The 27271-nt window shown below is 42.4% G+C and overlaps 1 protein-coding gene across 5 annotated transcripts in view; it reads left to right on the top strand.

The window, feature by feature from the left end:
* ec (echinus) overlaps nt 1-27054 on the top strand; it is a 281434-nt gene extending 254380 nt beyond the window's left edge. For all 5 annotated transcript variants that reach the window (XM_067154367.2, XM_068229548.1, XM_068229547.1 and 2 more), the window contains 6 exons: nt 12080-12214; nt 12306-12470; nt 14065-14193; nt 15846-17015; nt 18195-18552; nt 22327-27054. In XM_067154367.2, the coding sequence (XP_067010468.2) occupies nt 12080-12214; nt 12306-12470; nt 14065-14193; nt 15846-17015; nt 18195-18552; nt 22327-25664 (5295 nt within the window). In that variant the 3' untranslated portion in view covers nt 25665-27054. The remainder of the gene's footprint in view (nt 1-12079; nt 12215-12305; nt 12471-14064; nt 14194-15845; nt 17016-18194; nt 18553-22326) is intronic.
* The last annotated feature ends 217 nt before the right edge of the window (nt 27055-27271 follow it).

Here is a 27271-nt window from a genome sequence, read left to right as displayed (position 1 = left end):
TTTTCCGTGGTTTCCCCATTTTCACACCAGGAAAATGCTAGGATTGTACCTTAATTAAGGCTACGGTCGCTTCCTTCCCATTCCTAGGCCTTTCCTATCCTATCGTCGCCATAAGACCTATCTGTCTCGGTGCGACGTAAAGCAAATGGCAAAACAAAATATCTACTGGACATTGCAGTACTGAATGTTTCTATGGATCGGAAACTCTCATTTGAACGGACGAACAGTACTGACTCAGGAACAAACAATACACAGACATTACAAACTCCAGATTAAAATTTAACGGCCACGTTACAAGACCCACACTTAAAAAACAAATAGTCAAATTCTCCGATAACAGGAGTAAAGCCAAGAGGGAAAGTATGAAATGTAATTAGCTGGAATCACACATGAAGTATTCCAACACAGCGCAAGTTGTCCAGGAGGAACGGGCAGGCAACTCGGACCCAAGAGACAAAATAAATATGGACACAAAGAGAGGCAAACAGACGCCTCTAAAGTACTTTGTATGCTCTTGAACGCGCTTGTTCGCAAAATAATATTCATTATTAGACTCCTATGCCTTTCAGCGTTCAGTCTGCAACCTCTATATATTAAGGAATTCTGTATCTAGTTTCCTTCCACACCACTTATCATTGAATCATTAAAAATGGAGTCCAACCATCGTCGTCCTGTTTCCTTCTATTTTTCTCTGACTTTAGACCTGATTCCAGCTTTTCGTCCTAAATCGCAAACAATTCTTCCTTTTATAATTTGGCGTCTTTTTTTTTTTTTTTTTGGTGTCATATATTCATCACCAGAGTTGTGTTGCTTGGTCTGTGTTAAAATGTCCCTGGCGCCAATTGGCTCAGGTAGTAGAGAAGGGACTCCATTGACAGTTTTACACACTGCGGCGTCACGCCTCGGTCTGGTCTGGTCAAAACAAGTTATGAACAAGAGCGTAATTGTCTGAGCAGTGGCCACAAGAGAGACAGGGAACTATTGTAATACCGTAAACAAACACTGGAGATTGTAGAACGTAACCACGAACTCACGAGTGACATTGCCTGTTCCGTGAAATTATCTAAAATTGGTACTGAAAGCAAATATAGCAGAATTAATGAAGATGGGGCCATTGCAGCCATCGCAGATCACCGAACATGACGAAAACAAATATCGGTAGTAACTCACGTGATCTCCAGATGTACGTGGAGGGATGTGAGAACAGTATCTGGCTATAAGTAGCAATCTCTGTAGATCAGTACCCGGGTTCAAACCCGGCCTACCTGGCAGTCACTGCTCAGTTTACGAGGTGACGCGTGGTCGGCACGACGAATCCTCTCGGCCGTTATTCTAGACCGGCGCCATTAATTGTTCTCATGTACAATGTGAGGAGACATGACACCCTATTGTGTGGGTGTTGCCCTTATCACTTATCAGCCTCAGAGGTGTGTGTGTGTGTTAATGAGGTTGACAGGTGATTGTCACGGTTCGTTCTCCACAACGATTAACCACTCTTGGACTAACAATCACAGGAAGTGAGGCTCATTCACTCTTCCCATGGCATCTTCCGCTCTCGCTCTAAACTTTGAGGAACGATAATTCATTCTTCTCTTATAGGCGCCCTCCCATCCTTGACAGTTGCCTGCTTTAAAGCGATACTATTTTGCCCGTACTCATTTAACATCCTCTGGCAGTGCGAGTCATCCTACATTTTTTTCTCCTTCCCTTTGCCGTATCATTATGGCGAAGTACAGGTAAAGCTAATGGAAATAGACTAGAGTTCGAAATATCATGGAAACAGGCAGTGATGTCCATTAGAGGTGTCGCAAACGGTTATTTTTGTGTAACTGCTACATATGTCACTGCTACAATAAAGTAGCTGTGAAAAGTAACATTTAAAAATAACGTCCAAAGTTACTCACCTGTTATTGGTCACAGTCTGGTCACGGCTTAAAGCTCATCTCCTTAAAGCTGTGTTGCGAAGTCCCATTCATTCACTCGCGCATGCGCGCACGCATCACATCACTGTTGAAAATCGCTGCAGCAAAATACGCAATCCTATTTTGCTATGAAGTTAACGAGAGGCAGACAGCGGAGGAAATGAGGAGACAACATGGCGTCTTTTGTGAAATCTAGAGGAGTGAGTTTGACAATGCCCCGATCAAGGATAGAAGACAAGAAAACATGATGATATCTGCCAAACCTCGACACAAACCGGTACAAGAGGATCGATTAAGTAAAATTAAGTAATGTGATGTTATCTATAATATCAGTAAGGCAAGTTAGCATACTAATTTATTTATGGTACAGGAAAAATGATATGGGTAAAACTTATTATAATTATTATTCTTCGTTTAGGCCTACGATGGACCACGTGGTTCTTAACTCTGGTGAGCTCTTTTCTTCCTCTTAGCCCAGTATTCCTTCATTCTAGCTCTATGGATGTCTTTTCTTTCTTGAGTCCATTTCACTCCAACTCCTGGACGCAGTGATTTAGTTGTTAGCGACTGGAGAGAGTCAGAAGTCTTGACTAACTTTCTGAACTTATCTCGGTTGTAAATGTCAGTGTGATCAATGTTTAGGTATTGTAGGTCTTTCCGAACTAAATTCGTCCATTTGGCATTTATTGCTTTTCCTCTAGATACAGTGTTGAAGATCCTTGAAGTGAGTCTCTGGCTGTCCGTCCTGACTACGTGACCATAGAACATTAGTCTTCTCTTCCTCATAGCTGTTGTAATGCTCTCTATTTTACTGTACAGTTCCTTGTTGTGCCTGATTCTGTAGCCATCTCCTTCTTTAATGGGTCTCATAATCCTTCTGAGGATCTTTCGCTCTTTCAGTTCCAGTTTTCTGAGTTGTCGTTTCTGGGTCATGTTTAGGCATTCTGAGGCGTACGGTACAGATGGTCTTACTACTACGGTGTTGTAGTGTCTAAGATGCAAGGAGAGGGATTTAGACTTATAATAAACTTGAACTTATAATAATATTATAATGTAGGTAGCCCTGCGCGATGTCTAAGTCAACGATTACCCCTGAGTAGTTGAATATGTCATAACAGTTTACACGTTAGTTACCAGATGACAGCAGCAACTTAAACAAATACACTATAGAGTACATTATTCACTTAAAGTAATCTCCTACGAAAGTGCTCTCACTTCGAAGACATGCGCACTATCTGAACTCGGTAGGTCACATTCTGTCTGTAAGCTGCTACTAGTTACAGTTCCCACTCTCCAGTTACTGTTTTCACTAGTATGTTATTCTGTTGTCGTTACTCGGTAACCTGTTATTTTTGTCCTCGTTAAATTCGTAACAGTGACAGGTATGTATCTGTTACAAAGTAACTGCTACGTTATTTTTCAGCCATCTCGAATGTCCATTGATTTCCGCGCGACAGCGCATTAAAGTCTCTAGCGTTAGCTCTACAAACAAATGTCCTGATCGAGCACATGGCCACGTCTTCTCGGTACTGTTATAAAGAAAGTGCTTAGAATATTGTTGGCGTATTTAAGACATATTACGATTATTTAAAATAGTTTTTTTTAATAATTCTATATTCAAGGACATTCACGGTGACAAGATTCACGCTTAGTTAGGAATGAACTCCATGTGTGGATAAAGCAGCTTTTTGGGGTCGGGAGGGGGGGGGGGGTCATATGAAGCGAATGATCGTCGCCATAAGACCTATCTGTGTCGGTGCGACGTAAAACAAATAGAAAAAAAAGAAGCAAATGGAGGATAGGTTGCCTAGGAGAATAATGGACTCGATCGTTGAGGTAGAATTTTTGTTCGAACACTGTAATATTGATCGTGTCCAGTTATTAAATAAAATAGTTTATTTTTGCGTGCTCCCTGATAGAAATAGGTTCTATGTGAGATTTTATGATCCATGTGTGCAATACACGAATGACTGTAATGTGGAGTTACTGTATGTCATTCAAAAGAGTTTGTGTTTGGCTACATTGGAAATTTATGTTTCGTATTTTATTTATTTATTTATTTATTAAAATGGTCTAGTCTACAATTTCTCTTGCTGAAGAAGGACACGATGCAGATATAGTAATGTGATCAATCGTACGTGCATCTATATTCAAGGACATTCACGACGAGAAGATTCACGCTTAGTTAGGAATGAACTCCATTTGAGGATGAAGCAGCTTTTGGGGGTTGGGAGGGGGCGGGGTCAAGGGTCCTCGTGTTATCGAGTACAGAATGTTCAGAAAGTTTAATGGAAAGATGACTGTCATTGTAAAACGAGTATTTTTCTACCCCGAACTCTGTCGACAATGTGCTGTATTCTGACAGAGCGACAGAGGAGAAATAAAACAGTTGAGAGTTACCGCAGAGATGAGTCACACTGTAAAGAAGTATTATGCTTGGTTCCACATGAGGAAGTCAACTGGTCACTCGCGAATTAAGGCGACATGAAATGGATTGATTCCCTTCCCATCTTCAGCTGCGCTTCGCCGATGTAGAGTTTCCTGACAGCATTTCCACTTGTCTCCATGCCACTGTCCGACTCGTTGGTTGAACGGTCCGCGTACTGGCCTTCGGTTCAGAATGTCCCGGGTTCGATTCCCGGTCGGGTCGGGGATTTTAACCTTAATTGGTTAATTCCTACGGCACGGGGGCTGGGTGTATGTGTTGTCTTCATCCTCATCACGACGCGCAGGTCACCTACGGGTCTCAAATGGAAAGACCTGCACCTGGCGAGCCGAACCCGTCCTGGGATATCCCGGCACTAAAAGCCATACGACATTATTACTATGCCACTGAACTGCCTTACGTGTGACCTTTCACATACGACAGCCTCTTATCATCAGGATGTATACAAACATCAGCGGGACAAAATTCCGGCATCTTGACTTATCAGAAAACCAACAGAGGAAACAGTTTGTGGAATGTAAAATGCTGATTCTCTCTTTATGGGTTTAAATATTCTCTGAGTTTCACTTTCATAGAGAGTTAGGCTCCAAAAAAAGCTTTTAGAAATAGCTTACTATATGCAGATCTGTGTATTTGAAGCAAGCAAATTTCTTTTCTTAATGAAAGCCTTTCCTTGATTGAGCTACTACTCATTTTATGTCATCCTTACTGATGTTCGGAACGCTTTGTCCACTGGGAAACCGCTATCGAGGGGAAGCTGAATAGCATTTGCTGTTAATAATAAATGCAATTTTAAAAGAAACAAGGAAACAATACATTTCAAAGAAGGTGTTGTTAAATAGTACATATAATTACGAATGGTAACTTCCTGTGTACGGCTTCATCCCTATCGTAAATGAACATGTTTGAATCCCTTTTGTGGTTATCAATGAAGTCAAGCAGGAAGCACAGCTTCTATCCAAAATCCATACTTCTTCAGGCAAGCAACTCAATGTTGTAAACACCCTAGGGATATAACTACGAATTTTAGGTATATAAAATATAGTATGAGAATATATTCTTTATTTATTCCTAAACATGACAATCCTTTTCTTAATCATGGTTATCCGGTTAGAACACGGCCGACTGGATCCCTCGCTGAGCTGGAGCTATTATAGCTAGAGCGACGCATCAAGTCGGCCGTGGTTAGATTATTAGTTTGCCTTTTTCTACCACTACGAGCGCTAATGCGAGTCAATGCAGATTTTCACTTAAGCCCTTATAACTACATATGGTGTGGACATTTAAAAAAAATCAAAAAACGCCTGAGAGTATTGAACCAAGGAACACATTACAGAAAGAATTATGTAAATACGTTAATTTGACTAGGATAAAGAAACAAGTGCTTTTAGGCTGTTTTTCCGGAACTACAATTAGGCCGAAAGTGATTTTCGAAATTTGTTTTCTTTAGTTTGATAGAGCTATCCAAGACTCAGAATTTGAAACCTTTCTGGGCCCTTTAGTCCTTCAACTTTAGGCACAATTGAGGAAATTGCTTAATTTGATTACATTTTTGTTAGTATGGCGACCCCTACTCTGTCTGCTGAGAAATGGCATCTTATTCCATGTACGCTGCTAATTCCGATAATAGTAATACCGATATTTCTAACTGGGATGAATGGCATTAGACATGAACCATTATTTCACCCAATAAACACAGAAGATAGCGGAAATTTACAATTTTTAGAGGCCAGTCCAAACACATCTTGTAGATTTCTCAAGCTTCGTACGCTTAGCTTTCGTAGATCATTAACGGTCATTTTCTTATCTTACAACATTGCTTAACATGGCTGTGTGTAGACTCACATGTGTAGGCGGCCGTTCTCACGCTTGACTTCTCGCAGGCCATGTTTTCGTGGAAAGTGGTCGTGAATCAGTCGACTCACAACCGTTGGCATTTCCTGAGCTCCGGCGGTGACTGTGTTATAGCGATCTTTGTGGCTGTGACCGTGATTGCTTGCCATAACCTGGCCACTTCGGTAATGAATCTTTCCAGAGAGAAAACGCGTGACGCACGCGGATGACCTCGGCGTAACCCGCTCATTGCTAACGTAATAGTAGAGGCAAGTTCTGAATAAGATGGAGATTTTGCTGAATCACTTTTATAAGTTATTACTGAGAACGGGACCACGTAAGCGATATTGCAAAATGCCCTTTTTTTCATGTGGAATTGAGTTTAATATTGCATTTTTCTTCTATCGACGGTTTTCCCGTAGCTCGATGAGGAAGCTGGTGCGATGTGTGTCGCACATGTAGGCTTGGTCCAGTATTACGAGTGGATGCTCTTCGGAACACCAACCGTTGGTAGAGGGATGTTCAACTATTGTGTGTTTCTTTGGTAGGTGTTTGTCTAGCGTGTAATTAAATCCCACTAAACTACCGAACTACTAAACTATATTTTTTTAAGTTTTCGTTTCGGCTGTCTGTGGACTACGTTTGACAATCTTTGCAGTATTTTTAGCCTTCTCTGCCTTTACTCTCTGCTTGTATCTTTTCATCCTGTATCCTACTTCCTTTTTCTGCTCTTCTGTATAGGGACCTCCCTTTTCTTCCCCAGTCTTCTGGAAACCACGGAACTTTTTTTGACGAGTTGTCTAAATTGATTTCTGCCCACCGGGCGAGTTGGTCGTGCAGTTAGGGGCTAGGAAAACAACAGATAAGGAATCTGCCACCTGGGCGACTGCCCTAAATGCAGATCAGTAGTGATTGATTGATTGATTGATTGATTGATTGATTGATTGATTGATTGTAATCCTAAAAATAAAATAATTAAATATTCACTGTAATGAAATGAAATGTCATATGACTTTTAGTGCCGGGATATCCCAGGACGGGTTCGGCTCGCCAAGTGCAGGTCTTTCTATTTGACACCCGTAGGTGACCTGCGCGTCATGATGAGGATGAAATGATGATGAAGACAACACGTACACCCAGCCCCCGTGCCATTGGAATTAACCAATTAAGGTTAAAATCCCCGACCCGGCCGGGAATCGAACCCGGGACCCTCTGAACAGAAGGCCAGTACGCTGACCGTTCAGCCAACGAGTCGGACTTCACTGTAATAATTGGAGGCAAAGGCTTATAATAATATTTCTACACTTTACAGTTAATCCTACATGTTCATTAGTCATATACCAAAATATGTAATCATATAAAATACCAAAATATGTAATCATATAAAGATACATACTAGAAAACTGATATAGAAAATTGATTTCTGCCGTGATATAATCTTCCGGAACTCCCATCTTCGTCAAGTCTAACCTGACTTCCCTCCGTCTTCCTCTTCCTGAAGTATTCAAAGATTTTCTTCGTTACGGTAGCCTATTACTGTCCATCCTCAGCAAGTGTCCATAGAACTGTAACCTTCTCGTTCTCATCAGTTCAATCACTCCTTCTGTTCCGTGATACAATTCTTTGTTAGATTCGAGTCTCCTCTCCTCATATTTTACATTTGGGCCCGGAAATTTTCTTAGCATTTTTCTTTCTCTCGCCGGGCTGAGTGGCTCAGACGGTTGAGGCGCTGGCCTTCTGACCCCAACTTGGCAGGTTCGACTCTGGCTCAGTCCGGTAGATTTGAAGATGCACAGATACGTCAGCCTCGTGTCGGTAGACTTACTGGCACGTAAAAGAACTCTTGCGGGACTAAATTCCGGCACCTCGACGTCTCCGAAAACCGTAAAAGTAGTTAGGGGGACGTAAAGCAATTAACATTATTAAGTATTTATTTCTCTCTTCCGGATATCTTCAAGTCCAACTTTTCCAATCATGTCCAATGTTTCCGCTACATACAAGCACTGAGGTTTAACAACAGTGTCTAGATGCCTCAATTTAGCCCAATAATAATAATAATAATAATATGGTCTTTGCTATCGTGAGCATGAATTTCGATTTGTCGCCAATTAGGCTGAGTGAGTGAAAGGTGTTAAGCCTAACGAGACTTGGAACTGTATTTAATTTGTGTAAAATATAATTTCTGATCTTTCAGGTTTTGTGCGTTTTTACCGTATGTGATTTTTTTTCTATTGGCTTTACGTCGCACCGACGCAGATAGGTCTTATGGCGACGAAGGGATAGGAAAGGCCTAGGAGTTGGAAGGAAGCGGCCGTGGCCTTAATTACGGTACAGCCATAGCATTTGTGTGGTGTGAAAATGGGAAACCACGGAAAACCATCTTCAGGGCTGCCGACAGTGGGATTCGAACCCAGTATCTCCCGGATGCAAGCTCACAGTCGCGCGCCGCTAACCGCACGGCCAACTTGCCCGGTTGTATGAGGAATAGTAAAGGAGATTATTACCATACGTCTTTCAGAAACGTCCAATTATTTCCACAAATATTAGTTCTGTCGTAAGGATGTGCATAAGAAAAGTAGGAAATGCAATTTCTAAATTTTTATGTTCCATACGTGTTTACGGTATAAGTTACGATGACTGAGGCATCGTTGACATACACGGGTAGTGCAGCTAGTGCAGTATAGTAGAAATGTTTCTTGTAAGATGTGAGGTCATAGAAGTTCCGTACTGCAATGTTCCCGCTTGTCTTCAATTAAACTTACATAAGTCAGTACGAGTGTACTCCATTAGATGCATGGTTGCTGGCCCTGAGTGCTATGAAGGCGTACATGCAGGTTTCTTTGTACTACGTTCGCTACAATACGCTTGCCAACTGCATTCGTGACGTCACCGCAGGGTGTGGAGGCAGTGTCCCGTTCGCTGTACGTAGACTTGGGCGTGGAGGTAACCTCGCACGGCCCACGCGATCTACTCCTAAGTGTGTAGACAACGCCCCTTCTAACTTTCATTGTTTTCAGCTTCGTGTGTCATTTGTCACAAGATAGCGTCAACTAAAGTATGGATACTGTTCGCTCTAACAATGTCACTTCGAGTAATATGAAGACTCAAGTTGGAGGTGGTGGTACCGCTGGCCAATCATCCTCTATTAACACTAATCAGAGGGAAACAAACAGAAGGGGTCGAAAAATGAAGGTATGCAAAGAGAGGAAAGGGCCACGAAGGACGTGAAAATGAAAAATAATAGGGAGTCACCTAATACCGCCGGAGTTGAAAAAGAACAAAAGTTGACCAAGGGAGGTCGGATAGGATAGATAAAGTTGAGGAGCCTGGTACAAGCCAATGGAAAAAAATGCCAGTACTCAGCTAAGAACCACTTTTATTTACCTCTTACGACGGGCAGGGGATACCGTGGATGCTATTCTGCAGACCCCACCCACAGGGAGTTCCAGGTTAATTTGTGAGAGTTTCATTTAACACATGATGTTACGAACATTGTGGATAACTTATGACGTGTAATTTCTCTCTTCTTCTCCTCGCATCTTCCGAATTTATTGGGGGGGGGTGGGGTGGAACTTGATACGGATTTCCCGCAGTTTTGCGGCCGGATGCCCTTCCTGACACCAGCTTCATGTGGGGGATGCATTTATACGTAGTGTCCGGGGCCCTCTGTACTGAAGACCGGACCGGTGTGTCATTTAACTACCTTTGTATATTACTCAAGATGATTTTTCACTTAATCATGTTTGATGTCGTTTCCTATTAATTTTATTCACGATTCGGTTTAAGGGACATGACATCCTCCTTTTTTTTGCCCATATCCTCGTCGTTTTTCTTTTTTGATTAGTGTTAAGAGATAATATTTGCTTGTCATTATCTCACTTCACAGCAATGTTCTTGTTGGTCTTCTGCATCCTTTCGCTGAATACGCGGATGTCAACCGGTTACCGTACTCTACTCTTTATTACCGTTCGTTCATTTCTTTAAGTAGGTAGTTCAGGACAACTTCTACGACGATATTCTTCCAAGTAGCGAATTTTAACAGTTTCCGTTGAACGACTAATTCATTGCTTTCTGACGTCATTCCTCTTAGAGGTGACTTAAACCATCATTACGCCATTGCCTTTCTTTTCCTTCCATGTTTACGCCAATTTATGTTTAATAATCTTACTTTCCGAAGGTGATAATTCAGTATATAGAATACAAATGGCCTTAGCATTCTTTGTGGTCCTGTATTTGGGGTGTGAGATCGTAGGTCTTCGTGGATTCCCTGCAGGCGAAATGAGAATTACGTTCGTAAGATTTAAACATGTCATCTTCAGAAGTCTTGTGTATATCGTATCTAGTCGAATAACGTTTTAAAAATACAACCGTAGGGGTTGAAATAAGCCTTGCCCTTCATAGGAGAAGTTGACGATCGGTATTGTACCATGTGCTCGGCATGTGTTATTGGAGGTTGCGATCCATGATCGTCTTATTTACGTCTCGCGGTATCTCACAGCACGTCGATAAAATGCATTTGCCTGATGTGAAAATGGGAAACCACGGAAAACCATCTTCAGGATTCCCGATTACTGGATACTGGCCGCACTTAAGCGACTGCAGCTATCGAGCTCGGTGTAATAATATCAGCAATTACCGTACATTCATATTTTCAGCAAAGTATTAGGTCCTGAAACGGTTTTGTTTTTCACATCTTCAACTGGTAATATATAATTATTATAATGCGTGGACTTTGCGTTATACAGCAAATCATTCTCCTCATACTTGCAATAAGCCGTTCCACCGAAGTGATGCTCCAGTTTAATTTTTTGCCATTTTTACCAGGTCATCTTTCACCTTTATCACAAACTCTTTAATAAAATGTAATAACATTGAGAAACTCTTTCGAAATATTGATCCGAGATGGCTTTCGTCCAAGTTCTCCAATCAGAGATTATCAAATTTCTTTCATCCAGGTTAGATAGTGTATTACTGGCCTTAGGCATGTCTTCATTCTGTTACTTACCATACTCTCATTGCGTCGGGCAACACCTGACGTTAAAATTAAATATTACAAAATTATGTACGGAATACATATCTTGAGATATTCTGAGTAGGCCTTTGCGTTACATGCCGACATAGTAGGACGTGGAGTGGCGAATGGACTTTTCCCCGTCCTCGTGAATACTCTCTCTGCCTGTCGTAAAAGGTGACTGAAAAGGGACCAGGGGTCTCATCCAACCTCCTTATGGGTGAACTCTTGTTCTTTTCCGACACCGATGGTTTTGGAGCATATGAGACCTTGGAAGTCTTTCATTTTCATGCCCCTTGTGGCTCTTGGCTGATACCTTTATGAAGTGTTGGACCTGCTGCTTTTTCCTTTCCGATTAGTGTTTATAGAGGGTGGTACTTCTTCTTAAAACGGTTATCACCACCACTCTCTTTCCTGCTCTTCAGAAATGTAATTACCTACTTTTGTGATCCTGAGATTCGCAGGCGAGCACTCAGCCATCCATAGAGGGAGTGTTGTAAGGACTGAAGATGGTAGATCCATAATTCTGTATTTTTACAAACATAGTCAGATTTTAAGATGCTGAAGAGAGGTTTTAGTGGATGTATAGGAAAATAGAATGATCTATAAAACATATTCTCTTTGGCAAGTGGGAAAATAATAGTTACAAGCAAATCAGAGCCGTTAAAAATTAGAACATCTTGATGGTTATGGTGGAATTAATGGCACAAGAAGCTACAGTTGCCAAGGGTTATAAAATCTCTTGTTTCCAAACATTTTCTTTCCAGGGACTCTAAAATATGCAGAGATTAGTTTTCTTAAGATATTCAATGTCAAACCGTCATTCCTGTTGGTAAATGTGCTCTCATGTATTTTTTCTTGTTGCAGGACCTGTTCTCACAGCTCCAGTTCAGCCATGAGAGCGCACTGCCTCCCGACGCTCTGCGAAGAGCCTTGGCCGAGTCCTTCTTTGACCAGCAGCGGTTCCAGCTCGGCTTCATGGACGATGCTGCCGAGTGCTTTGTAAGTCATTTCTTCTTTTGGGATCATAGGTGTTGGTGTTGTGCCCTGTCTGTTTCTGGAGTCACTTACATCTGGATGTTGTCGGTTTTAGGAGAACATCCTGCTGCGGATCCACTTCCACATTGCGAGCGGCGAGGCGGAGGACATGTGTAGCGCCCGCCACTGCATTCCTCACCAGAAGTTCGCCATGACCCTCGTGGAGCAGAGCGTATGCGGTGCTTGCGGGGCCACCTCGGAACCTCTCCCCTTTACGCAGGTGAGTAACTCGCTCCTTACCAGTACTGCTAGAGTGTTTACTGTCACTCGTGTGTTGGTGATGTTTGGTTCTGAAATTGCACTAAGCCCTATGTTTAATAATAGTTATTCTATATGAAAGTGGGTCATGACTTGAATAGGATTACTAAACTGCAAAATCCAGAATTTTTAAAAGAAAACAAACGTGTGTAAATGAAATTGATTGGTATTCCATATTCAACAGACAATTAAGAATATTGTCAGCCATAAAAATTTAATTATTTAATAATAAGAATAATGAATACCTATAACATGTACTCACAGTTTATGCGATTTCTGTAATAGGAGTAGCCTACTTGGTGGAACTGTGGAAAGTATTCTTTTATCCTTTAGAATTTTGCAGTAAAACCATGCATATGGCGAGGTTAAAAGGTGAGTTACTGTGATTTTAACCATGTCAGTATCTAGGGAGTTCCTTTTGTTGCTCACAAGCGGAAACACACTCAACTGAAGCATTATTCCTGGAGAACACTTAGAAAAGCTGACAACTCTACATTGTTGTCAACAAATGTTCTAAAAGTTGCTACCCACTGACAAGAAGTCACGTGCGTGCGGGATAAGGGGTGCGGAGGGTGAGCGTGGCTGCTGCGCTTGCGCCAGTCTCCAGGCGGGACAAGAAACATCAGTTCCGTTCGCGGTGATTCTTGTGAACTGAAGCACTGCTGTGAAGTTTCAAATTGATAGTGGAATTGCACTTTAGGGGAACATTTACTGTAAGTACTGCACAATGAACACCCATCTCTTTCGGAGAGCTCGCACTGTTTATCGCGACTAATGTTTGTAGCTTAGTGTAGTACTCGTGCCGTGACTACTCACTGCCATGACTTCTCATGAGACACAGACAGAAATTATGATTTTCAGTTGAAATTTTGACATAAGCTACAGTAAAACATATAAAAAACATGTACATAAATGTATGTTTTTAAAAATGACCCATGGGATGAACCAAAAATGAGTTTTTATTTTAAATTTTGATGAAATCAGGAATTTTATGTCCTAAAAAGACACTTTCAGGATATTGGAACAGATGACTGTAATTCAGCATGTACAGCAACCCTAGACTTGATCTGATATCATTTGTTTTTCTTGAAGACTTTTGTCGATTACAATTGTCGCAATTGCCTCGTTAATGACTGGCACACTTTTGAAGTCCACGTGGTGTCTCATTTATGAGGCAAGTGTACTATTGGTTAGCAGTCGAGCAGACCCCAGGGGCATCCATATAACTGGTTATTGTCTGTGGGCTGTACTGCCGGTCATTAATGAGGAAATTGATAGAACTATTCCCCTTCTTATTCTGTTGGAAGGTAACTCCGGACTAAAGAATAAAAAGGAACAAACATGTGAATAGGACTGATAAGGCGAGAGATTGTCCTCGTTTCCTCTTCCCACGCTCACCTGTGTTTTTATTCCTCTCTCTCTCTCTCTCTCTCTCTCTCTATATATATATATATATATATATATATAAAACTTGATCTGTCAATTGTTTCTTCCTGTCCATTACTTAAACTGTTGTAATGCAGGTAATTTGCTAATACTGTCGTTGTTGTCCTCAGATGGTGCACTACGTTTCTGCTTCGGCTCTGACAGCTCAAGCTCGACAGAGTCAGCCGCCGGCACACCCTGACCTGTTTGGACAGTTGCTGAGGAAAGCTGGTGGAATGGGGGACATTCGGGACTGTCCGGTGAGTTTAAAGATCAGCGCTCGTTGTATTTCCAACCTGACGTGGATGTACACATTGGAATACGTGGCTGCAACATTAACTCCACTTTCTTGTGCCATGTTAGAAAGTACTTTTGTAGGAATAATATTAATAACAGCAACAACAACAATAATATGATGATCATCATTGTAGTAGAGTCAAAGTGGGCAACTTCTTAGCCCCCAACTTGAAGCAGTCCTGGTCTCGCTCAGGATAGGTTTCTTCTAGTACCTTATCCATTCCGAATGTTGGCTTTCATTGTGGTGATTTATGACTTGTTAGTCAAGTTACATTCATAAGAAATTTAAAAAATGAAGGTCCACGACCGGTATCGACCCCCGTTACGGGTCATCTTCAGCCATGGGCTAAAATTGACAATATATAGTGCAAATACAATCAAATTAACACTTTTTATATCATGCGATATCATACGATGTACTGTATCACAGTCAGTCAGGAGTTACGGTTTGCACCAAATTCTTTTAAATCACCTCAGTAATAGGGAGAAATCTTAAATTACTTTTTAAAAAATCACTAGAATTTTCTTTCATGTAAATGTACTCTCCGGCATAGGCCATCTTTGTTTTGAGATACGGCTGCCAGTGTTAAGAATATATATATTCAACTAATGTACATCCAATATTAGAAAACTTCTCACTGTTTTTATGAGGAGTGTGCATAACGCTTTACATTTTGTTAGTGTCTGATAAGCAAATTATGCTCTGGTGCTCTTTCTATATATTGATGTGTGTACACCACATACTTATAGCAAGCGATTGCCAATGGTTTTTCTATTATAATTTTCATAATTGAAGGCAATGATCAACTAAATTGTTAATGATCATAAAATAGAATGAACACTTTGCGTTTGTCGTTCTTTAAAATGGGGACTATATTTCTCCTTGAGCATGATTGCCGGGCTCAAACAACTTGAGCAAAGATTCCAAAAGAAAGAAAATAGCCACTTATATTTGATGTAGAGGCCGTAGCTCGATTGGATAGAACATCCGATGTGAAATTGGAAGGTTTTGGGTTCATATACCACTGATGTCCAGTTGGCCATTTTTATTCTGTACTTAACATCTCTTCGATACGTACAGACATGACCTAATGCGTTCAAAGTTTATTTTGAGAGAGAACAAATTTCACTATTCTGTTTTTCTTATCAAGCATTAGGCCTCCACAGCAGAGCATATTTTGACCTTTTCACTATATTTTGTTCCTGGCAGAAGTTCTATTAATGACCAGGTACTCAGTTTTCTTGGTGTTGAGGATTCAAATCATAATGTTCACTTGAAGCTTTGACTCTTAACAACGAATGGAGATCTGCAGAGTTCATAGCAGTGGACACAGTGTCGTAAGCATACATAAGCATAGTGAATGTTCTTTGAGTACTCCCCATACATCTTGATTTTATTGTCTGACAAGACCTCTGAAAGTTCTTGCTGAGTAAATGTTAAAGAACATTGGGGACAACATACAGCTCTGCAAATCTGATTCCAGTAAATGTTCTGCACAGTGCTTTGATTTTCAGGATTGACATGCTTGAGGAAGTGTATTATGCTTATGGTGTTACAGGCTATGATAAACTTTGAATATCAGAATCGTTATTATTATTATTCTTCCTTTCTCAGAGCGCCTGCGGAGCCAAGATCCAGATCTGCCGGACGCTCATGAACCGCCCGGAGATTGTATCTGTGGGTGTGGTCTGGGATTCCGAAAGACCAACTCTAGAGCACATCATGGACGTGTTTGCAACGGTTGGCACTTCTCTTCGCCTGTCGGACGTGTTCCACAGCGTTGTGGACCATCGTTGGGCGGCCACGACCACGCACTCCCTTGTCGGAGTGGTGACGTACTACGGCAAGCACTACTCCACCTTCTTCTTTCACACCAAGCTCCGGGTGTGGATCTACTTTGACGACGCTACCGTGAAAGAGATAGGACCGCGCTGGGAGCAGGTTGTGGAGAAATGCCGGCGAGGACGATATCAGCCGCTCCTGCTTCTGTATGCTGTACAGGGTGGCACGCCCGTGTCGACGGAAGGTGCTCCAAAAGCTGTCATTCCTGTAACTGTTGCATCTCAGAAGCACAACAACACAAAACCAAGGACATTTCCGTCTCCTATTTCGCCAACAATCCCCAACCAGATCCCCATGCTGCGGAGATCAGTTACGCCTAGCCCAGAGAAGACTTCTGCGGCCGTAAATGGAGGCAGCACCGCGCCTCGTAGAGCGATCACGCCTAACCCAGAAGTGGCTCATCACCTTTTGAACGTGCAGAGGCAGCAGCAGCAGACGGTGAATAAGCCGTACAGCGAATATCAGAACCTTAACGACATTCAGGACGCGATATTTGGGGCGGACAAAGGGCAGGGCGTGGACGTCGTAGATGGCGATGTTGGCAGCACGGAGCCGAGCTACATCAGTCGACGAGCTGTGGAAAACGTGTTGAGCTTCCAACAGAAGAAACTGGTGCAGAGGACTTCCAGTGGGGGAAGTTACACCAATGGCAGCGGGGATGGCCTCAACATGCCGGAACATCTGAACATACCTCGGCGGAGAGACTCCGGCAACTGGAGCGGCGATCGCAACAGCGCTTCCTCGTCTTCCTCCACATCCATGGAAAACCCTTACTTGTACATAGTGGGGAAGATGCAGGGGCGAAGTCAGCCCTCTAACGTTCCCCGGAGTCCGACCAGTTCGAGCAGTGGAGGGGGCCCCTACGACGGAGGATACGACTCGTATTCACTCTCGTCCACGGACAGTTTGCCGCTACAGCAGGGACTGAAGCACAACCTGCAGGTGAGACTTGGTGACTTAATTATTGTTATAAGTAATGGCAGAGAGCACATGACAAGTGTCAAATCAAGTTAGAGAGTGGAAGGAGGGCATAATAGGAAGGTCAGTGTGGGGAGAAAGACACGAGGATAATCTCCACAGGTGCACTCTCTCCTCGTCAATCACATTTCTACATACATTCCCAGCGCCTGATCAGCTTATTTCCCTTCAATTAGTTAAGTTGATCCATTTTTTTCCTTTTCTCCTTTTATGTTTTTTCCACCAGACGAGCTGGCTGTGTGGTTAGGGGTGTGCAGCTGTGAGCTTGCATCCGGGAGATAGTGGGTTCCCATCGGTTTTTCGTGGTTTCCCATTTTCACACCAGGCAAATGGTGTGGCGGTACCTTAATTACGTCCACGGCTGCTTACTTCCCACTCCTAAGCCTTTCCTATCCCATCGTCGCCATAAGACCTATTTGTGTCAGTGCGACATAAAGCAAATTGCTTATGTTTTCCCCGTGTCACTTTTTTTAAAAACTCCCATATTCATCTTCTTACGTGACACTTCCCACATGATGACTGTGTGTTGATGCCCTCCCTCCTGAGTAAATGACACATCCCTTAAGTTTTAACATGCAAATTTGAAAAAAAAAAATTTACAGGTAATGCGTAGGCTTTTTAAAAATCAGAACTCTTTCAGGAAATGTCAATGAAGTATGTTGATTATGCAATTCTTTTCAAGTCGCATTTATAGTTCTGCGCTGGAACATTAGGATTTTACTAAAGTTAGGTTGTTGGTAGTAAATGCACTCCCCCCTTCAGTTTATTGTCTGTGTTGTGCTGACAGAAGCCATCAAATAGAAACAAACATTACTTTAAAACTGAACCAAGTAAGGAACGGGTTGCTTTATAACTTAGGGAGGTGTGATCCTGGTAAGATTGTCTCATGTACTGCAGTCTTCAAGGAGGTTTGACTGATGGCAATATAGAGGAACTTGATATTCTTCACACCAGGCAAATGCTGGGGCTGTAGCATGGTCGCTTCCATGCCAGTCCTGGCCCTTTCCTACCCGATTGTTGCCTAAAATCTACTTGAGTAAGGACTTTAAGGGATGAAAGTTTTATTGCCAGAATTGTAAACATCTCCTTGACTCGTCATCTGGCGTATTTTTCTGATGATTTGGCTCTTGTGTTTCCTTCCAGTTGGCTCAGATCCCGGAGGCTGGAGTCCCTCCCGGCATGTACCAGGCCCGAGTACCCGGCGCGTATCCGAGCTCCGGAGACGACTGCGAGAGGCTGTGTCTGGAGGCAGACCAGCTGCTGGACAAGTCTCGGGCGACAGAGGAGGCGCACGACCTGGAAACGGCGATGGTGCTGTGTCATGCGGCGGCGAGCAAGGCCCGCGCCGCCATGGACGCTCCTTACAACAACCCTCAGACGCTAACCTTCGCCCGCATGAAGCACAACACGTGCGTGATGAGAGTGCGCAGCCTACATCGCAGACTGATACAGAGTCAGCAGGAGCAACTCCTGGCCGCTGGGGGCTCCGTGGACAAGGAAGGTGAGTTTGCCTTTACACTGGGCATATTCTCACAGAGAATATGATACTTTCATATCGGTGGCCCTATAAGTCCCTTGATGGTTATGAATTTCATGTTTTTGGTCCGTATTGAACAATATATAAGTAATAATAATAATAACTTAAATGTTTCCACCTTTTCAATACAATATATTCACAAATTTACAAAATTATACGGTACTAGTTTCGACCCATCTAGGGGTCATCATCAGCCGTATTGGAGCAAAGATCATTTGTTGCTCCAATACGGCTGATGATGACCCCTAGATGGGTCGAAACTAGTACCGTATAATTTTGTAAATTTGTGAATATATTGTATTGAAAAGGTGGAAACATTTAAGTTATTATTATTATTACCTATAAGTCCCTGTCGCATTTCCTTTTAATAGAACATCTTAACCTTTTTCATGCCGAACTGTAATGTAGTGGTTGCACTAAGAATGCCAGGACAATTTTAATGGAAATGCACACACTAAGGAAAAATATTCCCCTACTTACATTTTTGGACATAAATCCTTGATTATTTTTTTTCCATAGGACACAGGTGAATAGAGAACATGTTAGTGTGACTGTAATTGCAATAGAGTTTCATTATATTAATTTAAAAGTGTACACATCTTTTATTACTTTTTGAAAAAAAAAAAAGTAATTTTAAAACTTGACCAAATTTTTACATTTATAGTGTATTTTTATAATAGGTATGATACCTCTGTGAGAATATTCAGCTGAATATAAAACTAATGTTTTACACAATTCTGGATATTACTTTATGAGAATTACGAATTGTTACAAAATTATGCACGCGCAGGTTAAATACACAATGACCTCTTTACTTCAAACACTTGCCAGGGTTGTAGGTCGTGAAGCTTACATTTTTTTGAAACCGATAATAGACTTGTCAACTTATATTCTTTTGCCAGGTACGAAAAATTTGTGAAATCGCCATTCTAGGTATTTCATTTTCTGTGCCCTGGTAACAGTCACTTTGAATACCTCATGGATAGGGGCATGATTTTTTTGCATTAATTTTTGAATGATTTCACAAAAAGGATACTAATTTTTGCGTTATTTTGCAAAATAGATATTGCCATACACCAGTCAGTTGTGTTGCTTGTAGACGTCAGTAGGGATTCCTGGATTGCACAATGCCGAGAGGAGACAGACTGGGGTGGGATTACCAGCCACCACAAGAACAACATTCCAAACATTTCGTTTGGCAAGAATCCTGGAGCCAACCCCTTTTTCTTGATGCCATGTCTTAAAGAGATCTTCCAGGACATTAATGAAACATATTTCGTTCCTGTTGATGAATCTTTGTCGCTTTCCTTTCCTTTTCATACATAATCTTGGAATAAAATGTCAAGTTCGTTATTCACTACACATTTCGCTGTAATATCATGCTTATCACGAAATAATTGAATTTCGCTTTAAAATGGCCTTATCGCTTTAATTCGCGCACATAATATCCATATTTTCTTAACCAGAAACATGATTCGTAAAGATATCGCAAAACCGCTTCAAAATATTTTTTGTCGCGTTTATCGTTAATGCGAAAAAATCATGCCTCTACTCATGGATTAGATCCCACATGCAACATCCAGAAGCTCTGTATTAATTTATCTCATGTAAAAAAATCACAAAAAGTTGCGCATGTGTTACCCCCGCTGGACATAGGAGTCAACAGTGCTCATATAGTCTATACTATATTCTGTCAAAATGCAGGTGATTCAGGTCTCACTCACTTGGAATTTTGTAAATGCTGACGGAAGTCTGACTGGCCAATTTTCAAGCAGGAAAGATCGTGTCCCATGTATGTGACCTCACAGAAGAAGAGAAGTACGTCAACTTCAGCAGTCGCTCCTAACATAAGATGATGAAATTGGATGCCATAAAAAGATGTGTTGAATGTGCTAAACTTTGTGCAGAGGATATAACGAACACTGTTTAAGACATGTAATGTCCATTTGTGTTACGCAGAAGAAAGAAACTGCTTTCTAAAGTTCCACGGTGCCTAATGTGAAATTCCTCAACCCAGCCAGGAATCGAATCTAAGACCTTTGTGTGTGAAACCTATCAACATCCAACCATACAGTTAAACATTTACTTTTGATTTGTGACACACAAAAGAAAGAAACTGTATTCTTAAGTTTACTAGCGCCTAATATTAAGAAATGAAATTTTTTCCTTTTTGCATAGTGGAACAAATATGTCCCAAATTTTAAAAACCGACAACTCCATTAGAATAAATTACATACATCTGAAATTTGTGTTCTTAACTTCCACTCAACATAAATTTAGGAACATCATGCTTAAATTGACATTTCCAAACTCCGTTTTGTTGCATGCGGCTAAGGGTTAACTAACATGGCTGTCCTTCGGGTAGAGTTGCAAAATCTGCTATTTTCTTTCCATAAGAACAGCATTTCACTCCTCTTTGTCAAAGAAAATAATGGTAAAACACTTATTTTTATTGTAGATAGTTAGGTGAGCTGTACTGCATAGTGTAGAGATTCAGCTGTGAAATTCTGTTTGCAATTGTTCCCCTCGCTTGTCTGTTTCTCCGACTTCATTGGTGTGGATGCACCTACAAGCTGACGGAATCGTAACACGTCTAGGAGAAGATGCCCCTGCTAAGTACTGGAATGCATATTCAGATGAAAAAAATGAAATGTCGTATGGCTTTCAGTGCTGGGATATCCCAGGAAGGGTTTGGCTTGCCAGGTGCAGGTCTTTCTATTTGACTCCCGTAGGCGACCTGCGCGTGGTGATGAGGATGAAATGATGATGAAGACAACACATACACCCAGCCCCCGTGCCATTGGAATTAAACAATTAAGGTTAAAATCCCCGACCCGGCCGGGAATCGAACCCGGGACCCTCTGAACCGAAGGCCAGTACGCTGACCGTTCAGCCAACGGGTCAGACATATTCAGATGATATTCTTAAAAACGCTGGACAATGGCATTTCCAATTTCAGAAAGTAAAGAGATTAACAATCACAAGAAGCGAAAGCAATAAATCTCTCCTACTTCAAGGAGAACTCTTCTAAAATTTTGACATTGGTGAAGTAAAAAGCTTGTGTGGGAAATGGAAGAATTTTAAGATTGCTCATATCCCTGATATTCCAAGGGGGGGTGTTGTGAAATTGGCTAAGATCAAGAATGTTAAGAGACTTCTTGCCCTTTACTTTGGGGAAGCATGATGCAGTAATCCAAATTTGAAATTCTATGTCGATGTCTTTGCAGAACAGAATCTTGATACTCAAAAGTTTGAATGAAGATGCAGATTATGACCATGGTGTACATCAAAAGTGTGTGATTAAACTCCACCACTACAGTTGTAGCTTGTTTTGCAAACTAAAGCGCAGTCAGTATGGCTGCCACTGGAGTTGCAAAACCTGCTATGTGAACAGCACAGCTGCAAAACCCGATATATGCAAATTAAATATATTGATAACTTATTTTTACTCATCAGATATTTCAGAAGTTTGGTACACATATTACAATCATGTTTACCTATAGTTTATATTTAAAAAATTCAGCCCTCTACCACATTTCTGTTGAGTTTTATTAGTTTTTCCTGATTTCTCACAAATTGCTTATCTTGCACATAGCTGGTTTTGCAAATGGACTACTTGAGTGAAGCATCTCCTTGAGAAGCCTGAGTCACAAGCTGCATCTCCTCAAATTTACTTTGATTTATTACTTTTGCAAAAACTTGTTATTACAAATTAATAACAAATTATTTTGTTTTCAGATGGTCCATTGGAGGCTCGACACAGCCGAGAGGGCAGCGGGTGCAGTGCCCGTAGTGCAGGGAGCAAATCGAGCGGTCAACATTCCCGGCAAGGGTCTCGAGACAAGACATCCTCTTCCCAGCACTCGAGGCAGAACAGTCGCGAGTTACTGACGCAGCTCCCGAGTAGCGCTCCTCTCGACAAACCAGCCAAGAGCATCGAGATCTACGCCACCCTGCCTAAGAAGAAGCTTGGAGGAAGTTCTCGTGGCAGCAAACCTCGCACAAGCAGCGACAGCAGCAACATAGCAGAGGACGAGGAATACAGTAATTACAAGCGAAGTCTGTTTCCGGGTAGACTGGGACGTAAGAAGGACGACGACAAGAACGCTAGGGAGAAAAGAGCAAGAAGTGAGGAAAGGAACAAAAATAGTCGAGACTATTCTCTCTTGTCAAATCCTGCACCTCTCAGTTTACCAAAGGAAAAGAAGGAGAAGAAGGCTGAAGAGGCTACCAAGAAATCGGTGGCACCTCCCGAGGCGAAGCAAGGCAAGAAGCAGCACAAAGTGAGGCGGAGACTGCTGATGGGGGGCCTGATCCGGCGCAAGAATCGCTCCATGCCAGACCTCAGAGAAGGAGAGACTGGCGGGGATGCAATAGACTCTAAAGGTATCTCATCGGGAGTGAAGGCGTCGCAGGACGACAGTAGCGTCGGCCTTAAGGGTGCTGACAAGGCTGCTAATATGGGCACTCTGAGCGGTTATTTATCGGAAGGCCACCTGGAGTACACAGGTGCTGGAGGAAACCCCAATCTGGAGCGAAGTCGGCTCATGAGGAAGAGTTTCCATGGCAGTGCCGGCAAGGTTCTACATGCTGCCAAAGTACCCCCGCCTCCCCCTCTTCGTACCACTTCTCAACTGACTACTAACTGTGCAAAGGTCACGCCTGAAACTAATGGAAATCAGGAACAGGCCAACGCGACGACATTCGAACGCCCTCAGTACCCTTTGCCTTCAGACACCAGCAGTTCTTCCATCTCCCATTTCCATCCGGCATACACTCACTTCCAGAGACAGCCTCTTACGACTATGGAAGGTCTCAAGGGGGGTCACAATCCAGCATCGAACACCAGGTCGTCCACCTCGCCGTACGGCCACAACTACGACTTTGAGCCACAATCTCTTCCCTTCGTTCCTTCATACAGTGTGGAACAAGATTGTCAGCAGAGGATACAGGGTGAAGCTGTGACATACGCTAACGGTGGTTTATTGTATGATAGCAGACTCGCAGCTCAGTACGCACATCACAATAAACTAGTCACACACGCAGAAGTGCATCATGAACAGAACGCCAACGTTACTAAACAGCAGCAGCCCCTGCATGGTGAAGATAGTGAAAGTCTCGTTCAGTCGCTGCCTTTGCCACCTTACCCTAGCCCGTTAAACTCTGTGTCTCATTCGCGGCAAGCTAGCGAAGACTTCCCTCCTCCACCACCTCCTCTGGACACCGCACTTGCGACGGAGGCTATAAACCGTCTTGTGTCGCTAGGCGAAGCTCCTCCTCCTGTACCGTCACCGTCTCCTCCAGCTCAGACGGCATCTCCTGGCAGCTTGTTGGCGCAGCTGCAAATGAAGCGACAGGAGATTCTTCTCGCTAAAGAGAACAAAGAGGTGGAAGTTGAGTCTTCTGGCTCGTCTTCAGGGAAGTCGAGTGAAGAGTGGCTGAAAGAGTTGCAAGCGAAGCAAGCCGAGAGAAGATTAAAGAAGATGCAGAACAGTGTAACGGACTCCTCTGTGAACAAAATGGGACAAGATCTGAGTCGATTGGGTGGAGGTGACTCCGCCGATAAGAAACCCTCGTCGGTCAAGGATCTAGCATCCCGCTTTGAGAACATTCATCTTTATACAGTACCCACCAAAGTGCAATTACCTGTAAATACTAGTGAGTGTGAATCAAGGCTGTCTAAAAGTACTCTTGGTAATCCTGTAAAGTCTCCGACATTCTCAGTTCCTACGTCGATAAGCTCTACTAGTGCTGAACCAGTGTCAGCTGCCCCCACTAACTTCGATAGTGCTAGTACCTTCTTATCCAACTGTCCTCCAAATTTACGTGAGAATCGTTCCGACAATGGGTTCGACACGGGTGTGCTCTCTGTCAAGAAGCGTAATAGTAGCACGTCTTCCATTGAATGTCTGCTTGCGGTGGGTGACCAAGACGTTGTTGATGGACCTAATATGACTGCAAATCAAGGGGATGCTAATAAGACTGATAACTTAATCCTTGGGATCGATGCAAAAGATAGTCGCAGAAAGAGTGGGAAGAAAAAGAACGTAACGTTCTGTGACCAAGTGATCCTGGTCGCAACTGCAGAAGATGAGGAAGAAGATAGTTACATTCCAAATCCTATCCTGGAGAGGGTGCTACGTTCAGCATTCCATAAACAGGATTCTCCTCATTCATCTGACGTTCAGATTGAGGTGCGGAGTCTGCAGTCGGGAGAGCCGGACCAGGCCGAGACGCCTGCCGTCCAGAGGGACGCCCAGGTCTACCATCATCTTTCGCAACAGACTTATCAGAAGGTGGTCTCTCAACACTCGTACTCGGCCGTCGAAGCTAGAAACGCTCAGATTCAACAGCAGCCAATCCATCAAGAGGTGAGAGCGACGACTGCTCCCGGCCCGTACCAGCAGCCACCAGATCCACGGTTGTACCAGTACCCGGTTCCTCAGTCCTACACCGAGCAGATGAGGACGTCACAAGCGTACCCCCACCAGCCCTACCCTCCATCCTTCCATCATCAGCAACATGTCCACCACATGCAGCAGCAGCAACAACAACAACAACAGCAGCACCAGCAAGCACCACCTCACATGCAGCATTACGTTCAGCAGCAACCGAGGCCGATGTTCATCCATCAACAGGCCCACCCTTATCAGGACACTAGCCAGTCCATGACAGACTATCAGCAACACGTAACTCAGCCTGCCGGCCCTCACCAGCAGCAGTTTAGTGTCCCAACGCATCACCCTTCGATACCTGGCCACCCGCCTTACCAGAGGCTCCCCTCGCAGCACCAGGAGATGGCTAGGAGCCCGGCCTTTGGCGGGCACGAGCAGATGTACAATGGGCAGCAACAGGCTCCTCCCATGTACCCTCCGTATCATCACCCTCCTCCGCCTCGACCGGCTGGAGGAAACGTTGCAAAGCAGATACAGTACAAACCTCCGGAGCAAGCAAAGACCTCAGCCGTGAGGATTCCTACGTCTTGTAACCTGTGCCACAAGAAACAGGTGATTTCACCGGCAGTGTATTGTTCGGACTGCGAGTTTTACATGTCACGATTCCGTCCTCGAAACTAAGACTTACCCAGATCACTGTGTCCACTTCCTTTCACACATTTCTACTTGCATCTGTGACATCACAGATTTGTGATGCATTTGCACGAGATGAAGTGAAATGAAGTTTATTGTGTGGTAAGAGATTTTACATGATATTACTGGAATATTGACGAGCACAGGAGGAATGTGAACAAGTCCCCTTAAAATGGCTGTTATGGAATACACTAGGGGTTTTCAACTTTAAGAGGCCAGAGCAATTGAGTGGTAGGCTGTGCAGATTGGTAGAATTTTTATTTAAATGAGAAAATGTGGTCACTTATGAACAGAAAATAATTTAATTTTTATTATTTTATATACATACGACCTTATGTGGTAAGTTTATTGGTAACTTATTTTGCCTGCATCATGTACAGTCAGTTTCTTAAACTGGTAACAGTATTTCAGTGAAAAGGAAAGTAACTATTTTAGCTTGACAAATTCTAAAAATGAATATGTAGACTGTTGGTAGGAAAAAACATTTTCTTTTCTATTAAAAATTGAAGACTTAAGATTTAATTCATTAAAATAACATATAATTTAAAAGATTCATGCAGCATAAAAAATATAAACCTAAACAGTGAAAGTGAATTCCACTGCAGCAGTGGAGGAATTCATTCCACCTAGCGAAGGAGCAGACCGAAATGGGGATAATGCAATGATATGAAGTATTCCAAAAGCATAGTTTCATTTCTGACTGTGAAATAAATCAGGAGTTGGCCTGTGATATTTCTTTCTCCACAGCCTCAAACCGGAACTTGCCTCTCTTCAACAAAGATATATATTTTAATTTAATTTAAGAAAATGGTAAATATTATAAAGTGACTTCTGAGGCCAAAAGAAAAGGCCTTGCAGGCTGCTGTTGGAAACCCCTGATGTATATCATTTACAATTTCTTTTTGACCATTTGACAACATTTTGAGAATTTAACCTTTTCGGTGTTGGGGCTTGTACCTAGGATTGAGGGACTGAAATGAAGATAGGCAGTCCTTACTCTGAGGAGCAATACTCGCCAAGTAACTTGATCTTAAGGAATTTTGTTCAAGACTTAACTTGAAACCTTTCAGCAGCTCATCGTTTTCCTCCTGTGCCTGTCGATATGACATTTGTCTTCCGACACAGTGACCTTGGTGATAGAAAGTTTTTAATGTTAGGGAAGTGCTAATATGTCAAAAAGTACAAATTTTGATTTTCTTGTACATAACGAAAGAAACCTCCGATAAAGCCTTCTATTATTTGAATGTATATTTTAGATAGAAACCAAATTGATCTCACTAGTTTATGTAAGATAGGTCTTATACTGTATTTTGTTACTGCAAATTGCCTTGTTGGCTCTCTATAGATAAATCATAATAAAAACTTGAAATATTTTAGATTTTATTTTTTCATTTTCCTCTCCATTACCTAACTGCTCCTCACAGCATTCCATCAGAAGTGTCACCACACAAATGTATTGTTATGAATAAAACAGGGTCTGTTTTATGGATCTAATTTAGTACACACACAATTATATCTGAGAATGAATTACAACAGTTCCTAGTTAGTGGCTATTTACAAAGTCTTTGTCCTCGCAGCAGGCAGCCCAGTTCATT

Source organism: Anabrus simplex, chromosome 10 (assembly GCF_040414725.1).
Source record: "Anabrus simplex isolate iqAnaSimp1 chromosome 10, ASM4041472v1, whole genome shotgun sequence".
Taxonomy (NCBI): Eukaryota; Metazoa; Arthropoda; class Insecta; order Orthoptera; family Tettigoniidae; genus Anabrus; species Anabrus simplex.
The sequence above is the reverse complement of the archived record's forward strand: the minus strand, read 5'-3'. Positions and strand labels throughout refer to the sequence as shown.